This window comes from Diadema antillarum, unplaced genomic scaffold (assembly GCF_040938485.1).
Source record: "Diadema antillarum isolate AM-2024a unplaced genomic scaffold, OU_Dant_1.0 seq00000798_RagTag, whole genome shotgun sequence".
In the NCBI taxonomy this organism is placed as follows: Eukaryota; Metazoa; Echinodermata; class Echinoidea; order Diadematoida; family Diadematidae; genus Diadema; species Diadema antillarum.
Window position 1 is genome coordinate 2,416,930 of NW_027271682.1, and position 19,197 is coordinate 2,436,126.

At 39.3% G+C, this 19,197-nt stretch overlaps 1 protein-coding gene across 1 annotated transcript in view; it reads right to left on the reverse strand.

Annotated features, from left to right (window-relative positions):
* Positions 1 to 14,558: 14,558 nt before the first annotated feature.
* The window catches only part of LOC139739352 (zinc finger RNA-binding protein-like), a 37,876-nt gene continuing 33,237 nt past the window's right edge, over positions 14,559 to 19,197 (reverse strand). The window contains exon 20 of the mRNA XM_071649972.1: positions 14,559 to 16,017. Coding sequence (XP_071506073.1) covers positions 15,932 to 16,017 — 86 coding nt within the window. The 3' untranslated portion in view covers positions 14,559 to 15,931. The remainder of the gene's footprint in view (positions 16,018 to 19,197) is intronic.

Here is a 19,197-nt window from a genome sequence, read left to right on the forward strand (position 1 = left end):
GATGATTCAAAATACAGTTCGACTTACAAAACGTTGTCTATAAACATAGGCCTGAGTTATGTTGTCTTAATTCAATTAAGCAATTATACCGTATCAGTTCAGATTTAACAATCTACCATTAAACTTTAAAAGGGAATCGGATGATGACCTTGATGACAATAACAGAAATTGTAATGAAAGTGGAGAAAAAATGAGGTATATAGAACAAATTCATAATGTATCAAAAGACCAGGTTCATGAAATGGACCTTCTTCACCAGTGAGTGTTGAATGGATTTGTTTCTATGTTATGTCTGCAAACCTTGTCATGTAGTTCGTTGTGTAAGAGGGAGGCGAAGCAGTTTATGTTTTCTTAAAAAAAACCAAAAACAAACAAACGTCAGTTATGTATCCTCTGTGTAAAAATCCCCAAATGGATAAATAGATTGCTTCTGATATAATCATGCACATGTATAAAAACAACAGTAATGTGCCTTTATGATCTAGCTCTAATGTTATTGTTTTTCTTTGATGGTGTTTGCTGTTTCGTCATTATCGTTATTTAGTCATGGCCGGCGCCACGTTTTCAAAAGTCGGGTGGCCCAGTTTATATTTCTGGTGCCACTTCCGGGTTTCATCAGCTAACAAGCCAAAAGACAAACGAACAAACAAAAAGGTCAACCCCCTCCCCCCCAAAAAAGTGGGGGATGGAGGGCCTTAAGTCAAACTGTAAGTGTTTGCACCCTATGTATTCCTATTGTGCACAAAAGTGTGGGGGGTGGTCGCCCCCCCCCCCCCAGAGTGAAAGATCTGAAATAAAAAATAGTAATAAATCATCGTAATAGATCATATATCTCCTAGCCAAATCGGTATTTAAGAGAGAAGGTATACTTAAAGGATATATAAGCAAAGTGGTACTCTATATACTGGCACACAAGCAAAGCTAACAAGAGTTAGAGATAGATCTCGATAGGTTAGAAAAAAATGCCGATTAAGGAGTGTATCATTCGGCACGTCTTTGATGACTGATTGTAAACACGTTGACGGATTACTTGGTCAAGTTTTCGAGTGACATGGCAAGACTCCGAATTCGAAGTTGTGGTGTGCTAAAACCATAACTTTTTTATTCTTAACAAACAGTGAATAATATCTATAGCGATCTTATCAAATACCATACACCATCATTGATATCTCATGGGACTACATACAGAGGAACAAAAGACACCATGAATAATGCTTTTTGTTACGCACAGAACGAGACCATTATTGCTAGTATAAGCCTGTGATACTGCGATCCTTGACGTGAATGCAAATGCCCCTGGTCCCAATCACAGTAACTTCTATAGGTCAGTCTTACTCCGCTATATAGAATATGCAAGGCTATCTAATGAAGGTCGGTCATCCTCTTCTGGACCGCTATCGCATGGCTGTTTGCCGTTTGTCAGCTGCGTGTGCTTGCAGTAATAAGACAGGGTGACATCTGATAGCTTCCAACATTATTTTTACTTCACAGCCACCATACCATCGTACACTGTTAGTAGGAAGGTCACCAGATGAAGGAGCCGTATTTAAAGCTGCACTGGGTCGAATGATGTTTAGCCCACAGCTATTAATAAAATGAACCCTTTCAAAACCCATCATTTTTATGTATGACAGATATTTCATAAAATCAGGGAAAATTTCAGAAAGGAATACCAGCTTCAAAAGAACTAACTGTGATTCATTAGTTTACCATGGGGCGCATCCCTCCACAAAATGCATCCCATGTACAAGCCGAAAACGAGTAGAGCCTACGGTCCTATTATGCCTTTATAAGAGACTCTTCCTGACCATGTGGATATTCTTTATAGTAGTCTACAACAAAGTGTTCCTTTAAAGACTTCTCAGATGCGGAAATTGAGCACCCCCACCCAATCACCCCACTTGCATAATTATTCACATTTTAATTTGAGACAAGTTGGTTTGCTTAGGTATACCAAACACCCAACATACTGATGGTTTTGTAAATTTTATTACTTTACTACTAATGATGATAATTGATAAATACCACCTATATAGCGCTTAATGCTGGCGTTTCTAAGCGCATTGATAACTATATACAAACAAAACAACTTGAATTAAAATACTGCATAGAATAACTCGTCATTTTTACAACTCTCTATGGGAAATGATTTACAGATATATCAAAACAGCACCAAAAACCATGTATTTATTAGTATGCATTAAGCAACAACTTTTGTCATAAATTTCGTTCGTATTGATATCCATACCACAAATGAATAAGTTCCCCCCCCCCCCCCGAAAAAAAAAAAAAAGTAGCGCCCGTTAGTCAGAATTAAAAACTTGTGGAGAGTTTTCTATGATAATGCTTTTCCTGGTCCATAGAAAGTTTTATCCGCTATAACGTTCGGTAATCGTCTTTTCGTCGCCATGTACAACCTTGAGGTTATTACAGTACTCTCCGCGTAATCGGGTATCGCTTAAACGGGTACTCCGTTTAATTGGGTAGTAATGTCAAAATCAGTTCCAATGCACAATGAAATTACCTGATAATCGGGTTGGCTTTTTCGCACAAACGGGTAAATAATTTCTTGTAAGCTAATTTCTACCCACATTTTATTGCAGACATAACACTTTCAGAAATCATGAATGTCAAATTTTCCATGGTTAATCGCATTCTCTGCCTAATTTGCAATGAAGACCTATCATCTGGGGAGTGATTAAACATGAAAACACAAGTACCAGTGCCGACTTGCCACACGCAAAGGAACATTACACATGTAGCTGGCATTTACATTTCCAAAGACAGGAGTTGAACATACTTGCACTCTCTCTTGCTCCGCAAAAACATTTACAATACGAGAAGTTTGCAACGAATATCAGGCCATGCACCAGCTCCAAAATTATGCTTTTCCCCAGTCACTTCTCGAAAAGTAACCCGACGTTCTACGTGACTTGTGCACGCAAAGAGACGTGTTCATTTCGGAAAACGCCTGCGTGTCAGCGAGGAGACGATAGTGAAACAACAAAGTTTTCTCAAGACATATTTGTCCATAAAAAGAATAAAAGTGAATGAGCAATAAGGTATGTATAATGTGCCATGCAAGCACGGGGGGTTATCATACATTTCAGGTGTTTGGTGCAGTGTACCATGCATGTACATACACATTGTGTGTGTCAATTGTGAATGAGACGTGTTCTTCTCTGTTAATCGGGTATATACTCCGCTTAATCGGGTAAGAAACGCTCTGCTCGAGCCTACCCGATTAAGCGGAGAGTACTGTATTCTCAACATATTTTTTGCTGCTTTGTTCTTGGACACTTTACTGCACGGTTTCAGGTCAAAAACTAATAGGACCTATACATATAATACTCTGTAAACGGCACCGTACTTGGTTGTAGGTTTCAAAATGTCTGCCACACTCTGACAGGGTCGTTTCTAAATTGATCTTGAACCCGCCATCAGACTGGGTATAACCATCCAGCGCCATCTTGGCTTAATTGGGTCGTTCGCATAACATCTTTAAATAGCTCCGCGTCTATCTAAATTGTCAAGGAGAGCTGCGGATACTATGTATAGGTCCACAATGAGGTTCAATGTTAGAACATGATGAGGTAGATGTAAGACTTACTTCGACCTGCATATGAGCTTTGATGTATCTATCGTAAGATATGTGGTGTTTTCTTTTTTTTAATATTTGCTTTGCATATTCTGATATTCGAATTCCTCAACAAGTTTGTATTATGCCTTTTATATTCATTCGATACATTTCTTTCCAGTTGATACACTTTTATCTAACATGCACCCTTTGAATAAGCGAATTGAATGAAAAATGTTGAATACCGTATGATTTCACATCTTTTCAATTAAGCCAGTATTTATATGAAGTGTTGCTTGTGATGCTAAGATACTGATGAGAGTCGAAGTTGTATCTTGGACATGTTAGTTCTCTTTCCCCTTTCTTGGATTTAAGACATTTCTTTCTATAATAACATTGACTGACGTATCACTCCTTCATTAAACTATTCGCATTCTAAGACCCGAGTGAGATTAATGTCATTCGCAGACTCTCCGAACTGTTGTAAAACTTTGCAATTTGTCAGCATCGTCGCGTAGGGTTCTGTCAAATAATAATGTGAGTTTTAATTGATTAATTTGATTTTACATAGATGCTCTCCTGATTAAAAAAAAAAGAGAGAGGTTAAAGTGTTCGCTCACTTTCTCATACAAGAACATCACCTTTTGACGATTTGTATTCTATTTTTAGATATTTTGTTTTCATAGAGTCTATATGTGTTTGACGTTGATACACTGGACTCCCATTATAACGAAGTCCTCGGGACCGGCAATTTTCTTTCGTTATATCGAAATTTCTTTGTAACCGAACAAATAAACAACAAAAAAATCTAGAGAGGATAATGTTGCCGCCTGAATTTTTATTTCGTTGTTACCGGAATTTCGTTATAAAAGTTTTCTTGTTGTATTCTATACTTCTGTCTCAAAATCAATGAAGAGTATGATCTTTAGTCACTTCACGAAGAAAGAAAACGACAACAACTACACCGTAAAATGTCTGATTATGATCGATTTTCTTAGCTGTTACAACTGTCTTTGCCACTTTGAATGAGCAATTTTGCACTTCAACCTACGTCCAGGGCAACTATACTGTAAGCTACAGCTGTTCTATGACGAGCTCGGAGTTACATGATTTAAGCTACAACCTTGTGGTAGAACACACCCGAAGCACGAATGACTTTCCTTGAGAACATGTTGAGAGACATTCTACCAGGCTGTGAACTAAGCAAGCAACTGCACAAGATTGCCACTATAACAATATCGTTAGTACATCAGCTCCGATTTCATGTTTGGAAGACTAGTATACATGCTTGTACTTTCACTACTGCACATACTGCTATGGAAAGACTGGGAGTAACATTATAACGTCTCGGCGAGCCACAAGTAACACGTCACGTCATGCCTATGGAATGTTATCCTTCACGTGCTATCAATCACGGCGAATCGGGGCGACGTACGCGCATCACACTCCGGCGATGCGCCCCGACCAGCCCCGAACTCTCGCCTCTATCCCATATAACCAAAGACGGTGATATGAAGGGGGCAAATGGCGGCCCGCCAAACCGCGACCGCTGCCATTGATGGAATGCCAACTATCCCCCAGCATCGGGTCGTATCACGATGGTCCCAGCCCTTTTCCTTGGATCATATTATCTGTGCATGAACGGCAGATCGTGAGGAACTTGACAGAGAGAAAGGGAGAGAGAGAAAAAGAAAACGTGGATGGGAGGTTACAGACAGTCGAGTGTTCACAGATACCTACAGTGATATACCAATGCATAGAGTAGCTTTGTACAGAGAGATGCAGAGAGCGGGAAAGAAGCCTTGAAAACAAGCATTACTTGAATACCTTGCACTCTTGTGCACACAGATGCCAGTACAATATGACATTTGGTTTACGTTCCACTGAGAACAGCCTACAAGTTAGTCTTGCATTACAACACTTCTCCTTGTTAGGTGAAAATATCTTCACGAACTCACCAGCTCAGTAGCTGAATCCACATCATCTTTATGAGGGGAGATAACAAATCACCTATGTGTTTGGTCGATAACAATAATGTTGCATCAGGAAGAGATACATAGCTTATTTCTTTCTTTCTGTCTGATGGACTCAATCTTACCCATTCTTTATCGTTGATTATCATTTTACTCAATGATTTGCATTATTATACGAAAGTATTCACATTCAAAGCTAAACATGGTCTACACAAAATACAATCCATCTTATCTCTCAAAATGGAGTAACTTCAACAGTTCTTTATCAGAAAAGGGAAAGGAAATTTCTAGGTGTAATACCAGACGTTTTGAGAGTTAACATTGCTAGAGTCAAGAAACTAAACTTTACAAAGCACGCTCCGCGTGACCCTTTTGTCGACAGCTCAATATCTACCCCAGACAGGAGCTAGCCGGCTGTACACCAGTGTTGAATGGGCGTGGTCATACAGCTCGCTTCAGCTCTTATGTACCCCCAAGGGAAGGCAGTTTCCGAGAAACCACTCCAAAACGGGATGAATGAAGTCTACTAGGCTTTTTCTTGGAAAACCTTCGAAGGGATACTTCCCCCGACTTAACGGCTGTCGGATGTGGGACGAAAATTGACCCTTTGACATGTCTATTAAACTTCCAGGATATGTCATTGATGCGAGTCGTTTATTGGCACCTGGTATACTATGGGGAAGGTACATCGTACTGATAAAAAAAAAAAGAGATGATTATTTTGTAGAGGCTCAGTTAATTTAAAGCATGTCGTTTAAACAAAGGTAGTTTAGTTCCAGATGCTATAGGTATAGAACTGAGCTATCATGTTTTGCTCAAATCTGCGAAAAGGATGGGGAGTGATGTGGAGTAAAATGTGACGACAATATAATTTCGTTTCGCAAACGATGACACAACTCATAATGATTGTAAAAGCTGATAACTATAGTGCGTCAAAATGGGCACATATTGCCTGACATGGGGTATTCTGTGTCGTGATAACTGATGTGGAGGATTACGAAAGGAAGGAAACTAAAGGATTTGAATTGTCTTTGGTTTGGGGCATAATATAGTATGTACTTCCAACCAGGTGTCACGTTTTCCTTCATCACAAAGGGACGTTTCATTATGGTTATTATGTTATTTCAAATTCTGCCTCATTTCGGCGTAAGGACAGACGTTTGCAGTTTACGGCTCTGCGAAACGTATCGCAAATGGTTTCAGGTAAATTAGTAAACAAGTTTTAACCTTTCTACGATTTTATCATAACATGGCAGTCTCCATACTCCTCTCACTCACAAATAACTCGTAATAAAGGCCTTTATGTTTCATTTTGTTTTGAATCTCTCAGACAAAGATCAATCTCTTTATATCTCATCGACTATGAAAATGTGGAAAGAATTAACGGAACAAAACGAATGCTCTCCACTCACTCCCAATGACAGTTTTATGTGTTAAGAGAGTGCACACTCATGCATGCATCTAGCCAAGATTGTGTCACCTCAAAAGTAGGATGTAACGTGGTAATAAAGTCCAGTCTACGGAGAAGCTTCCCGGTGGTGTCCACAATCCACCCGTGTTTATTGAATCGCACGATGCGATGGGGCAGGGAAGATCGGGGCATTCAATCCGGAATGTCAGGAATGCGTGATGAACATATTTGGAGCGCGGGCCGGATGGGCAAACTATCATATGTGACCGCGGATCGCAGGGGCGCGCCAATTTTTTCCCTCCGGCCCAATATTTCACTAGTTCGTAATTTTGCTTTCCCTTCTGCACTTTCTTATTCTTTTCACTTGTCGATTAGAGGTAAGACAGATGAGGAGGACGCATAAGGATGTCACTGAAAGTAATCTGGTCTCCAAACGAGTTGTATCCGTAGACCTGCTCGGTTTGGGCGGTGTTTTTTTTATGTTAATGCCTATTTCAGCCATAACTGGAGGGCTTCAGTGTGCTTAACAATAGTTCATTAAATTTTATGTACTGACACATAGCACCTGACTCATTGCATAACCTTTTGAATCATCTATACTTCTTTCAGAAGTTCCGCAGTTATGGCCGATATAAGTTACAGTGTTTTAAAAACCGTACTAGGTCTATGAGCTGACTTTGGCAACTCACAGGTCCCCTAGTTCTTTCTCATATAAAATGCATGCCCCCAGTAGGTGTTGTCGAAGCGTTTGGTTTGTGCTGCCAAACTCCGTAGTCATTAGTTGTCCAGGAGCTCTAAACAGAAACTATAAATTGTCAAATTCTCAGTAGACTGAAATCTGGACATTTATGAACTTTTTCTTACTTTCCCTCACAAAGTTGAAATTATAAGTGACCATGCACTCTCTAATCAACTATAGGGCCTATTGCAGCAATCTTTTGCTTTGAAGGGATTCCTAAATGTCCCGTGGATATCTTTAGGGGCGTTAAATAAGGCGAAGTATCACCCACAACGAGATAAAAGTCATGCTCAATCTAATGGTCTCACAGTTTATGCCAGGAAGATATCACCGCCTATATAGGTTGATACACGACTGTGTAGTCTGCGTGCATGAAGTACATGAAATGGATCTCGGTTGACTGGCAGCTGATGTTGTCGCGCATGCGCACCAAACTCACACGTGCACGCTTTTAACTAATCTTTACATTCTATACTTTTCTTCACGACTGAGTGCAGTTTAGTGGACCTGCCCCTCCCCCCCCCCCCCCAAAAAAAAAAGAGAAAAATACATGTATACGACATTAGCACGTATATAATTCAACGCCTAAGTGTGACAAAGTAGGAAAAAAAAGGAACAAAATAAAGCGATTAGCTCTATTCAAAAAGGGTCTACCGTAAGCGCACAATGACGAAAGTACATGTACAAATGTACTATTCATGTACAGTATACACACTGAATTTGGATCTCATAGAAAAGACATGATGTCATAATTGTATCATATCAACATGGTAACTTTGTGAGCTGTTGATGGAGATACGACAATTTGCCCTGTTTACTGACAACAAAGATAATATTCATCTCAAGTCAATCCGTAAAGAGACCGCTCTCATTCTTTTGTTACTTTGTTAATCATGAGCGTGATATACCAAACCCTTCCCGGTCCAACTTATAGATTACCATGTTTGTACAAGGGGTACTATGATAATGCAAAATCCCGTTGTATTTAGAAAAGAAAAAAATCTCTGATATACAAGCACTTCACGTTATAAGAGGACGGAATTCTATATTATATCCCGATGTGTCATGTACGTAATGTGATAATTAGAGGTTATATCCGTATATTTTGTGATGGATTTGGAATGTCATCCATGATTTCATATTCATGTCAAGTTTGTTTTCATACTGAGGACCAACATGATACTGTGGGCCTATATAACAGAGTATATTCTAACCATAAAAAAGAAGGGTTTGTGGAGCTAGTTATGGCTTAAGCTATAGGTTGTGAAAGTGGCACGTCATTAGTTTTCACCTCAGCACGTCCAGTTCTCATGCACATACGTTTCTGTTACGAGGCAGCTTTTTAATCAGGGGATGGGGGGTCTCTAAAATCCAATGTTATTATACGCGCGATCCTCATCCCAGGGATTTTTTTAAATATATAATTATACACTACTTATTCCATTTGTACGTATATCAGCCTTTGCAAAGAAATGTTTGTTTCTCTCTATTTTTATGATACGTTTTGATTTTGTGTCCGTTTATTTGTTGAAATCACGATTAGAAATAGATTTAATACGACGTGGAGTACGGAAGACTAGAGTAACATTGCTGCTTATAAAGAGTAACACTTTAATTATAATCTCTATATGAAAGGTTGCTACAGCAACGAGTCTGAATCAAAACTTCAAAGTCGTGAAATGATACTGAATTGTAGGCCCTCCAACAACGTCCCACGAGATGGCAAGCTATTTGCGGGCAAGTCGCTATTGTTCGGGGTGATACCAGGGCGGATCATCTCACTGAAAAAAATAACTCGAGATACACGGAGTGTGACCAAGCCACTGCTGTTCGCAGAGAGGTGAAAGTATACCACAGTCTTTCACTTTCTCCTCGGATGGTTTTCTGTATAGGGTGAGATGCACGTGTAGCCAAATTTAGATCGAGTGTGGACTTTTCGCGCCAATGACAAGCAGGAATCCCCTACAACTATAATTCACCAGTTAGTACTTGTGCCAGATTGAGACAAAAATAATTAGCATAAGCTCCCCACCAATACCTTTACTCTAAAACCACTCGAAAAACAAACTCGGCTTTATAAATCAACCATAACTTTTGCTCAGTCCGATCTGTTCTTCTCTCTGTCTCCCTATCTATCCATCCATGCTCTGTGTTCTCTCCCTGCATCTCTTTCTATCATTCCGTCTCAATAGATTTTTTAAAATAATCTTTGTCCGATATTTTGGGACATGATCAGTCATCAGTAATTTCGTATTCTGCCACATCATAGTGCTTAGACATGTTAGAGACACTATACTCTACATTATGCTATTATACAGGGGGAAATGTAGTTGCAATATCCAGAAATAGCTCATAAAGAATTACTTTTCTTTGTCTGCTCATGATCCCGGGGATGGAAATCTGCCCGTATCGATAGGTGTAAGGGTGTGCGCCGTGGTGAGCTGAGAATGCATGCCAGGGGATAATCCCAGGGAGCGGGGGTACGTTTGGCGATGGTGCACCTGGCGTAGTGCGTTACCGAAGTTGCACGGGCCCAGATGCCTCGTGGTCATATCTGCAAGATCAATTAAGCGACGCATCGGGCAGTACGAGAATTCGAAAAATGTGACCGGAGACATTCTAGCCCATCAAAATGGCGTCTGCCCCAACGCCGAGAAATGTGAGATATCGAGTTGTCCGTAAAAAGATGAATGGACTACGTTCCTGTCTACCTACGACGAGAAATTGTCGATGAGAGAGGGAGCGCGAGCTAGGGAGATGCCCAGTGGATGCTGCATAGAGGTCGCAATATTTTTGTGCTCAACAAAGTCTAATGACCCCCAAAGGTTGTTAATGTCTGGAACAACTTTATAGCCAGCCACACATGAATCCCTCCCTTCTTACCTGTCCCGTAGCCGTACGATGTTCGATAATAAAGTATATTTTAAGAGCTGGGATGAGACGAAAGGGTTCTTCCCCAGTCGGAGCAGTCCAACCATTAATGGAAATATCATCGACACTACCGTAGTGATACATTGAATTCTTCTTTCAGCTCGAGATAGAATTTCTTGATGAAGGTAGAATAAGAGTTGATTAATACCCCTCACTTACAAGGTACTTTGATTGCATATTCATTGAATGACATGTGAAACAAACAAACAAACAGACAAAAAAATGGCGCCTTTAGTAACTTACAAACGCGCCAACCACTATCGAAATTCATTACTACTTATGGCAATTAACATCATGTACCAACATCAACACAATATAATGGTATGTTTGTTTGTTCCTCTTCCGCATGTGTGTTTGAGAGAGTTGGTTCTCCTACAGAGCGAAAAAGAATATCATATGATTTATTACGCGGCAAATTCTTCAAAATCCTCCACCTCCCTCATCTACCCATACCATTACATCGGCAGCCTGAGTCGACGCCCAGAACAAATAGAACAGAGCCCTTGTTGGCATTATCTATACTACAAAACAAACTTTTGACCAAGGTTAGCTACGCGACACCCACCCATTGATCCTATATAAAATTATGAAAACACTTGATTGCGCATCGATTTTGCTTCTTTCGACACTGAAAATTCTGATTTTGAGAAAACGTTGTTCGAATGACTACATGTATTGCTATAAATTTCCTGTTCACTTTTTTTTTTGTTTTGTTCTAGTGGAGCCTTGAGTTAGAACTGAATATACAAACCATTTTGTATATTACGAATAAACTGGTCATGATGTACATCAATGTATTCGCGTATATTATATAAATATATATATATATATATATATATATATATATATATATATATATATATATATATATAATATTCATATACACAAATGTGTGTGTGTGTGTGTGTGTGTGTGTGTGTGTGTGTGTGTGTGTGTGTGTGTGTGTGTGTGTGTGTGTGTGTGTGTGTGTATGAGTTTTTACATCATGGCATACTAAGTATTGTATGTGAACGAATCTTGTTGCGATTCCCTCGTTAAGGTCGTGAATCACCTATACACAACAATACCACATTAAACCAAAACAGTCTATTTTTATAAACTGATTAGATCGCTCTCTAGGACGACTTTGTGGGACCTAACAGGTATGGCTGTTACCCCCCTCACAAACGGAGGGTAGAACCGTACTCGTGCCTTGAGTCAGACTTTGTACAATGTGCCAAATAAAGTTGATGTCATGTTCGCCCTGTTTGAAACAGGATACACAAATTTCAGCAATTGTTCTTCTTTCCTTTTTCGTACTGTTATGTGTCGTTTCAAGAACGTGAGAACTAACGGAGGCGAACCAGATGCACTCAAATTACTCATGGGACCAGTAAATGACGTGTTACAGCATTCAGCTGTAACATTCAACTTAGAAAGTTAAACGAGGGAAACGGGATACATGAAACAGACCTTCGAGGTTGTTCGATATGATCGAAACTTTCTTTAAATGGAAGTGACAAATAAACGACCCCATGTGTTATCAATGTTGCATCGGGCTCAGACTTCGTATTATTCATGATGAAACAAGCCTGACTTCAAAAAGTGAACAGGGCGGTCGGGAGTCAAGACCAATATTAGTACATTGTACGTAAAACTGAGAATGACAGCTTGCACTGAGCATCGGGGGTACGCACGTGGGTCCATATCCTTTCATATTGAAGTCACAACATTCGGGGGCCACAATAAATGCTGGGAATATCAGGACATGAACTGGGAATGGACAATCACCTAATGTCAGTTTTTTGTATTTGGTTTATACATTTTCAGAAGCCTGAAGAGTTAAGTACATGTACAAGTAGGAGTACAAATGTTATATTGCAACTGATTGACAAATTGCCCTACATAGACGTAAATAAGCACTGAATTGATCAGTGTTTAAGAAGTAGCCATGATAAAAAATCATGGGCGTACATACTCGAGCAGGATTCGAACCTACGACTATTGTTTGGGAAACTCCCCAATAATCCTGCCCTGCCATACTAAGATATGATACTGTACTTATGATGTACTCAATACTTGTACACACAATGCCAACTGCGTAAGCTGCGCCTGCGAACTTAATACATGTATTCTGTATGTGTCTTGAGCAAAATGGATAACTCTGAAGGGAGTGTGTCATTTTTTGCCTCGCCCTAAAATGTGCTGTCGACTAACTTAAAGTAGTGAACCCATCACTAACATAACACTACTCATACCCACACACATGCAAGCAGCACAAATTCATAGCACACCCACTCCATTAACACTTTTTAGAAAGCAATTCTGATGTTCATGTCAACTTAGAATTTAAAATCTAAGCAGCATGTCCACGCATGTACAATCTTTTCTCCTACGAAGTTTGCAAGTCCTTGGTCATTGCAATGAGAATTTCATAATTCAGTACATATACAAGTTTTTCTGATATACATATAAGAAAATTTGTGTGCAGTTAAACATCTATTCAGATTCATTTCTAAATACACTGTACCTACTCAACAATCTTCTATTTTCCACTTAAGAAACATATGTAAACATGGGGTTAAATCACACACTAAACTACATGCATACTGCAATCTACAAGGACTGTGATGGTTTTCTATGCACAGTTGATAAGACACCAGCAATACAGCAAACCTCAATTTCAGACTCGCCATTTACAGGTTATCCATATCTAAAGGACCATGCACACACACAACAGAAGAATTTCATAGCTGGAAGGATTTTTAATAGCAATCACATTGAACATCAAAAACATACAAAATAGAAGAATCAAGATACATAGCACGGTATTAGTAATCCTGCAAGTTAAAGCTTTGAAACTTCACTAAAGCAATATGAACATTCAACAATCAACATGTGTTAGATACTTGACAAGGTGCAAATACTAAAGGGCTGTAACAAAACATAGAAAGGGATTCATAATTCAACCTATCTGCCAACACAATGCACAAGTGACACAGTGCATCTCATCATAATATGATGATGGCATTCCAGGAATGCAGTGCCTATGTCACAGCTACAGTATATCAACACTCATCAAAAGCAGCTTGAAAAAAATGTACTTCTGACTTTACTCTGATAAAACAGGTAAGTTTAATAACTTTCTCCCTCCACCCCCCCCCCCCTTCTGTGCATATACACAATGTACAGGGAAACCCCCTTAAAGCAAGGATGCTGGGGCCACTGATTTTACCTTCTCACGATTGGTACCTTGCTGTTAACATACTGACAAAGAAATCAGCTAAGTACGGGAAAAATATAGCTAAATACATGTACGTACAAAAAAAAGACAACACAGAAGTCACTCTGTTTAAATAAAGACAGGACCTCATAAGCAAGCTCGTTGAAGGGTGTCCCTGTACAAGTATTATCACGATATCAACCAAATGGAAGGTAGACTTTGCCAACAGACATCCTTTTCACTTCCATGAATTAGTAGTTTCAACAGCATGATGGACAAATAAACAGAGAAAAAGTAAGGAAGAGAGAGGAAGATACTGTAGAGAAATATACCGAGATTTTCATGTCTTCAAATTTGATTAAAATACTGCGACCCCCTTACGCTTTACTTAGTGTGATGACTGTAACTGACTGCAGAGAGATTTTAAAATGTCACACTGAGACTCTAGACAAATGGAATACATTTGAAAGTAGAGCAATATTTGTTGCGGAGCAGTGAGCAATGTTGAAAACACAGTGGTGCAGACATAGACTTTGAATTTGTGCAAACAGCGTAGAGTCACACATATTGTCTAACTCAACCAAATTTGATTTTTGTTTTCTTCCTTAAAAACTTGAATATAGTACACGTACATTATATCTACGACAATAAAGTATCCATTTAGTATCACACTCCAATGTAACTTATGACACTGAATTTACAGCTTGTATAGTGCAACAGGGGCTTATCTCACTATCTGGATAAATATTGAGCCATTCTCTCTCATGTAAGAAATTACGGGTCAATGCAAAAACACTGGTTTTGCTGTTACGGGTATGCATGTTTCGTCAAAAAATTTTCAACTAGTTCTCAGAAATATGGCAAAGTGTCATTGATGCTCATTTCTGCACTTAACAGATTGTACTTTCACCCTTAACACATCCTTGATACCCTTCCCTCTCCCCCTTCTTTTTTAGAACAGGACTATCACACTAGTCACTGTATAACTCATTAATTTCAAACTACACACAACCCCTGTTCCCTCACTGGAGTGCATGACTGTGGCAGCAATCTAAGATCGGTCCTTGCAAAAGATTAGACTGATACTAATGAAATTGTGCAAAATAAACACCTTCTCAGCCGAAGATGAAGACCATAAGACACTAGCATTCACACAGCTGAAAATCATTAACACAGTATGACAAATAAACAAAACACAGACTCGAGATTTACGCTAATATACTTGCACTTGACTGCTTCAACCTGTCCCATCACTTACCTCATCAACCGGCAATAATTCAAGCGTTCCTACGACTTTGGTTATCGCAAGTTACACCAGACAGTTAAGGTACAACGTACACTTGCATCAAGAAAAATAAATACCTGGGCACTTCATCATCTCTGGACATACAATATTTGGCATCACAAATCATGCTGACATCTGCTCCAATTCATTATTAAAACTTAATTTCACAAGTTTCAATTCCTCATTTCAACAGGAACACATAGTTGATCTTGGTGCATAAATGCTGCTTTTAAAGTGAGAAACTCCAGCTGAGCGTTTTATTTACAAATCTTTACATAGTCACAAATATCATTTAAGCAAACATCTTTACATTACTTGCATGACATAGGTGGTTAACTTCCATGAATGATGGAAAGCTACGCTGACTGATAAATTGATCGCACAGATCAGCCCAAACTGCTACATTATTTTAGTTCCCGCTATGTAAAGCCCATACTCCTATCATTATTAACAGCACTGAAATGGCTTGCATTATAAATAGCTCAGTTGACCTATGACTCCGAGACAGGAATCATGTGTTTAAATTATGAAACCCTAAAGCTCAACGAGTACACTTGCACAGCCATTCAATATAAGATCGCAGTTTAATATAAGACATTCGCAGTACACACAGCGTACCACCACAGTCCCCAATCTCCAAATTTGAAGCATTTTCTTTCCTTTCTTCTTTACGCAAATAAAGCATCACTACTAGCGATTAGATCACAGAAAATAAGACCTAACAGAAAATATTTGTACTGGTATGCATGTACATAGCTTCGGGAAATAACTACTGGAGAACGTAATCTCCGTATCCATTTATGGGGAGGGGAGTTATTCAGTTCCTGCACCCTCTCCTGCAGTGATGTCCATTCCAGTCGCTGTACCATCTCCTTCCTTCTTGTCCTTTTTGCCTTCACCTGCAGGGGGACAAGAAATCATGAACAGCATAACTTAAAAGGCCTTGTCAAAGTCTGAGGGGTTCAACTAACAAAAGCAACGTGGAAACACGGGCTTTCAAACTTCCTCTCTCGTTTTTGTTTTATTTTGAAAGGGGATGTATGACATTCCCGAGATTGTAAGAGGAGATAAAAACCAACAACCAAACAAACATAGACAACACTGACAATCTTGTTGTGACCCCCCCCCCCCCAAAAAAAAAAGAGAACTCTCTGTTTTTTACAATTTTCCATACTCCTGTTAAGCGTCCACTGATTTTTTAACCAATGCAAGTGTTAATCCTCCAGAGCCAGATTTATCTGGAGACTCACGATGAGAGGTTGTAGGTTACTGAAGGGAAGTACAAGATTCTTCATGTTAATAAGACATGTTTGGATGCTGGGGAATCACCTACAAAATGGCACCAGTCAGAAAGCAACATGCAGAGCACAGTTGTACATGCGACTTGACTTCTGTTGTACACTGCACTTTGTCTTGTTCAGGATTACTTCACTTTGTCCAGGAGGCAGGTGAGAGTCCAGGCACTGTTTATAAAGCCATGACTCCCTAAGTCTCCAAGCTCGATCAGTTTCTCTGGCACACAGATAGGAGTCCACACAATCATAGTCTGATGTGTGGTCTCGGTGCAGTGTGCAACTCAAATGTCATGTCGTTTGCTTTGAATGCATTTGTCGTTTGTAAAGCTCTAACAAGAGGAATGTATGTCCTCTTCGAATGAACAGATACGAATAACTGTGTTAAAATCTTTTCTTGTCAGGTTAAAAAAATCGCCAAAAGATAATTGTGATAATGTTAACCCATCCACGTACGGGCCTCTGTGTAATCTGTAATATCGTGCCTGCCTAGTAAGTTGGCCATGAACTTGGGCGCGATCTTCCCTACGGCGCGATCTACACGCGAAGAGCATTCATACGTCATCGAAAAAACTGCCTGTGTCATTCCCACTAGGCAGGAGGGATGATGCGTGTACACTCGTGCTAATATGCACTTAGTTGACTCAATACAGCACTAGTTTATGTGAATTTTATGAAAAGAAATAATAAATTGTGCAGGAATTATGAAAAAATATTGTTTCTGTGTATTTCATCGATAAATCCTCTTCATTTCAAGCCATCTGTAATCACATCTTACCCACTTGCGAATCGACGTGTCCATAATGTCCTCGAGCCCCCCCCCCGATAGCTCTGGAACATTCCATTCAATGACGGGGTTTTTATTTTGCAACGTTATCTAATAACTCTCATGTAAGCAAGTTCTTGCTATGGCTAATCTATTTTGTAATGTATCATAATCTATCTATGCTGAGATAGCCTAATTCAAATTTGCAGAGACATAGAAAAAGATTTGTTTTACAATCGTGATACGTTCAACTACTCATTTACCCTGTGCTGAAATCCGCATGTCTGCTCCGCACATGTTATCGCTATCGCTCAAACTTCGATCGCGATGGCTTGTGTGTGTACAGGTACACAGTGCTAGTGTGACGTGTGTGGAGAAGCATGGGGCTGAAAAAATACGAACTCCACGTGGTGTAGTAGAAAACAAATCGGACGTTCGAAGTCGTACATTCAAGAGCTAAAACAGACAAATAGCGAATTCAAAGTCCACTGAAAAGGTCTTGACATTGTAATGTATGTTCCAAAATCATGTCTGGCTTAGTTTTGAGAGAATTTTCTACACGCACGAGATCAGGAATGAGATCGGTGAACTGGCTAACAACGTGTGTACTGTGAACATGTGACTGGCTTGTGCACATGGCCTAGCTAGGTGATCGTGAGAGTGCGGCAAGAACGCTAGGAATGCACCCGAGATGCGGTGTGTTGCAAATTCTTGGGGTGAAATTAGACTTCCTTCTTCAGCCCGTCTAGTATCTATATTTTTTTTCAATAATTCTAATTCTTCATAAAATCACGATAAAAAGACTTCATATATTCATTTTATATTTTAGACGCGTAATATGAAAAATTTTGTTTTTTTTTTTCAGTCCAAGAAAAAAATAGTTTGAATAAAAAAATAATAATAAATAGTCGTTCTTGACTCAAGTCTAATTTCCTGCGCCTTCTTGCAGTTACCCCGCAGTTGCCCATGGATACGATGCATAAATAATCAGCTGTTTACTGAGTCGTACTAGTGTACCACCCTACTGCTCTTGTTCAAATTGAGAGGATTGTTATTTTATCGGCGGCACTTAGTTGTATAACCTCATCCAATAAAAAGACAAATTCAAACACCAAATGGTATGACAGTTTTTGTCAGAATTCCCTATCAATTTCAACTTGTTGCCAGGATAGTTTTCAGATTTCACTTGCTTCATTATCGAAGCTGTTTGACATTTGAAAGAACTGCTCCATAAAGAAATCACCTTTCATTTGTTATTTATTTTCACAAACAAGTATTTTGGTCACTTGAATATTTCTTAGTATTATTTCAATGTCATGATATTTCATGATGGTTATGTATTCTGTCTTTACATGGCAAGATGGGATTTTTTTTTCCATCCAGGGTCAAAGAAGAAAGTGACAGGAAGGAAACCAAAAGGATAGGGAGGAAATGAAAAGGATACAATGAAACACCTGATCAGCAGGCTCTTTTTTATTACAATGGTGAATGCAGTACATCAGAATTTAAGTACAGTTCTAAATAATTTATCAGTTGAAAAATGAGCAAAGAAAATGGATTTCATCGAGTTCTAAATGAAAACTAAATTAGCATCGCCATTATGATTTAGATCTAGAACCTAGTGCTAGTACTACAGAATAGACCTGATGCAAACTTGTTGTCAAGCTTTTGGTTGAGTTTCTTCAGAGACACGAATTTTGGTAGCACAATACCCGAGTGAATAAGAAAAAGGGAAAAAAATATATAAATACACAACTGTAATGCAGGTCTCTAGACCACTCCCGTGCACGAGCGAGCATCAGCGCAGCCCCCGTTTCTTCAGTGTCACTCTCGTCATTGGCCTAGGCTAGGCTACTCGTGTCGTAGTTTTACTCGCCATCATCAATGTCATACATGGTTACACAAAATAAATTACATCTTGCCATCACCTCAACCACAGCAAAACCCTGAATATCACTCCCATCATAGTCACTCTCAGCTCACAAGACATATCAGCAAACGATACAGACATCGCAGACCTA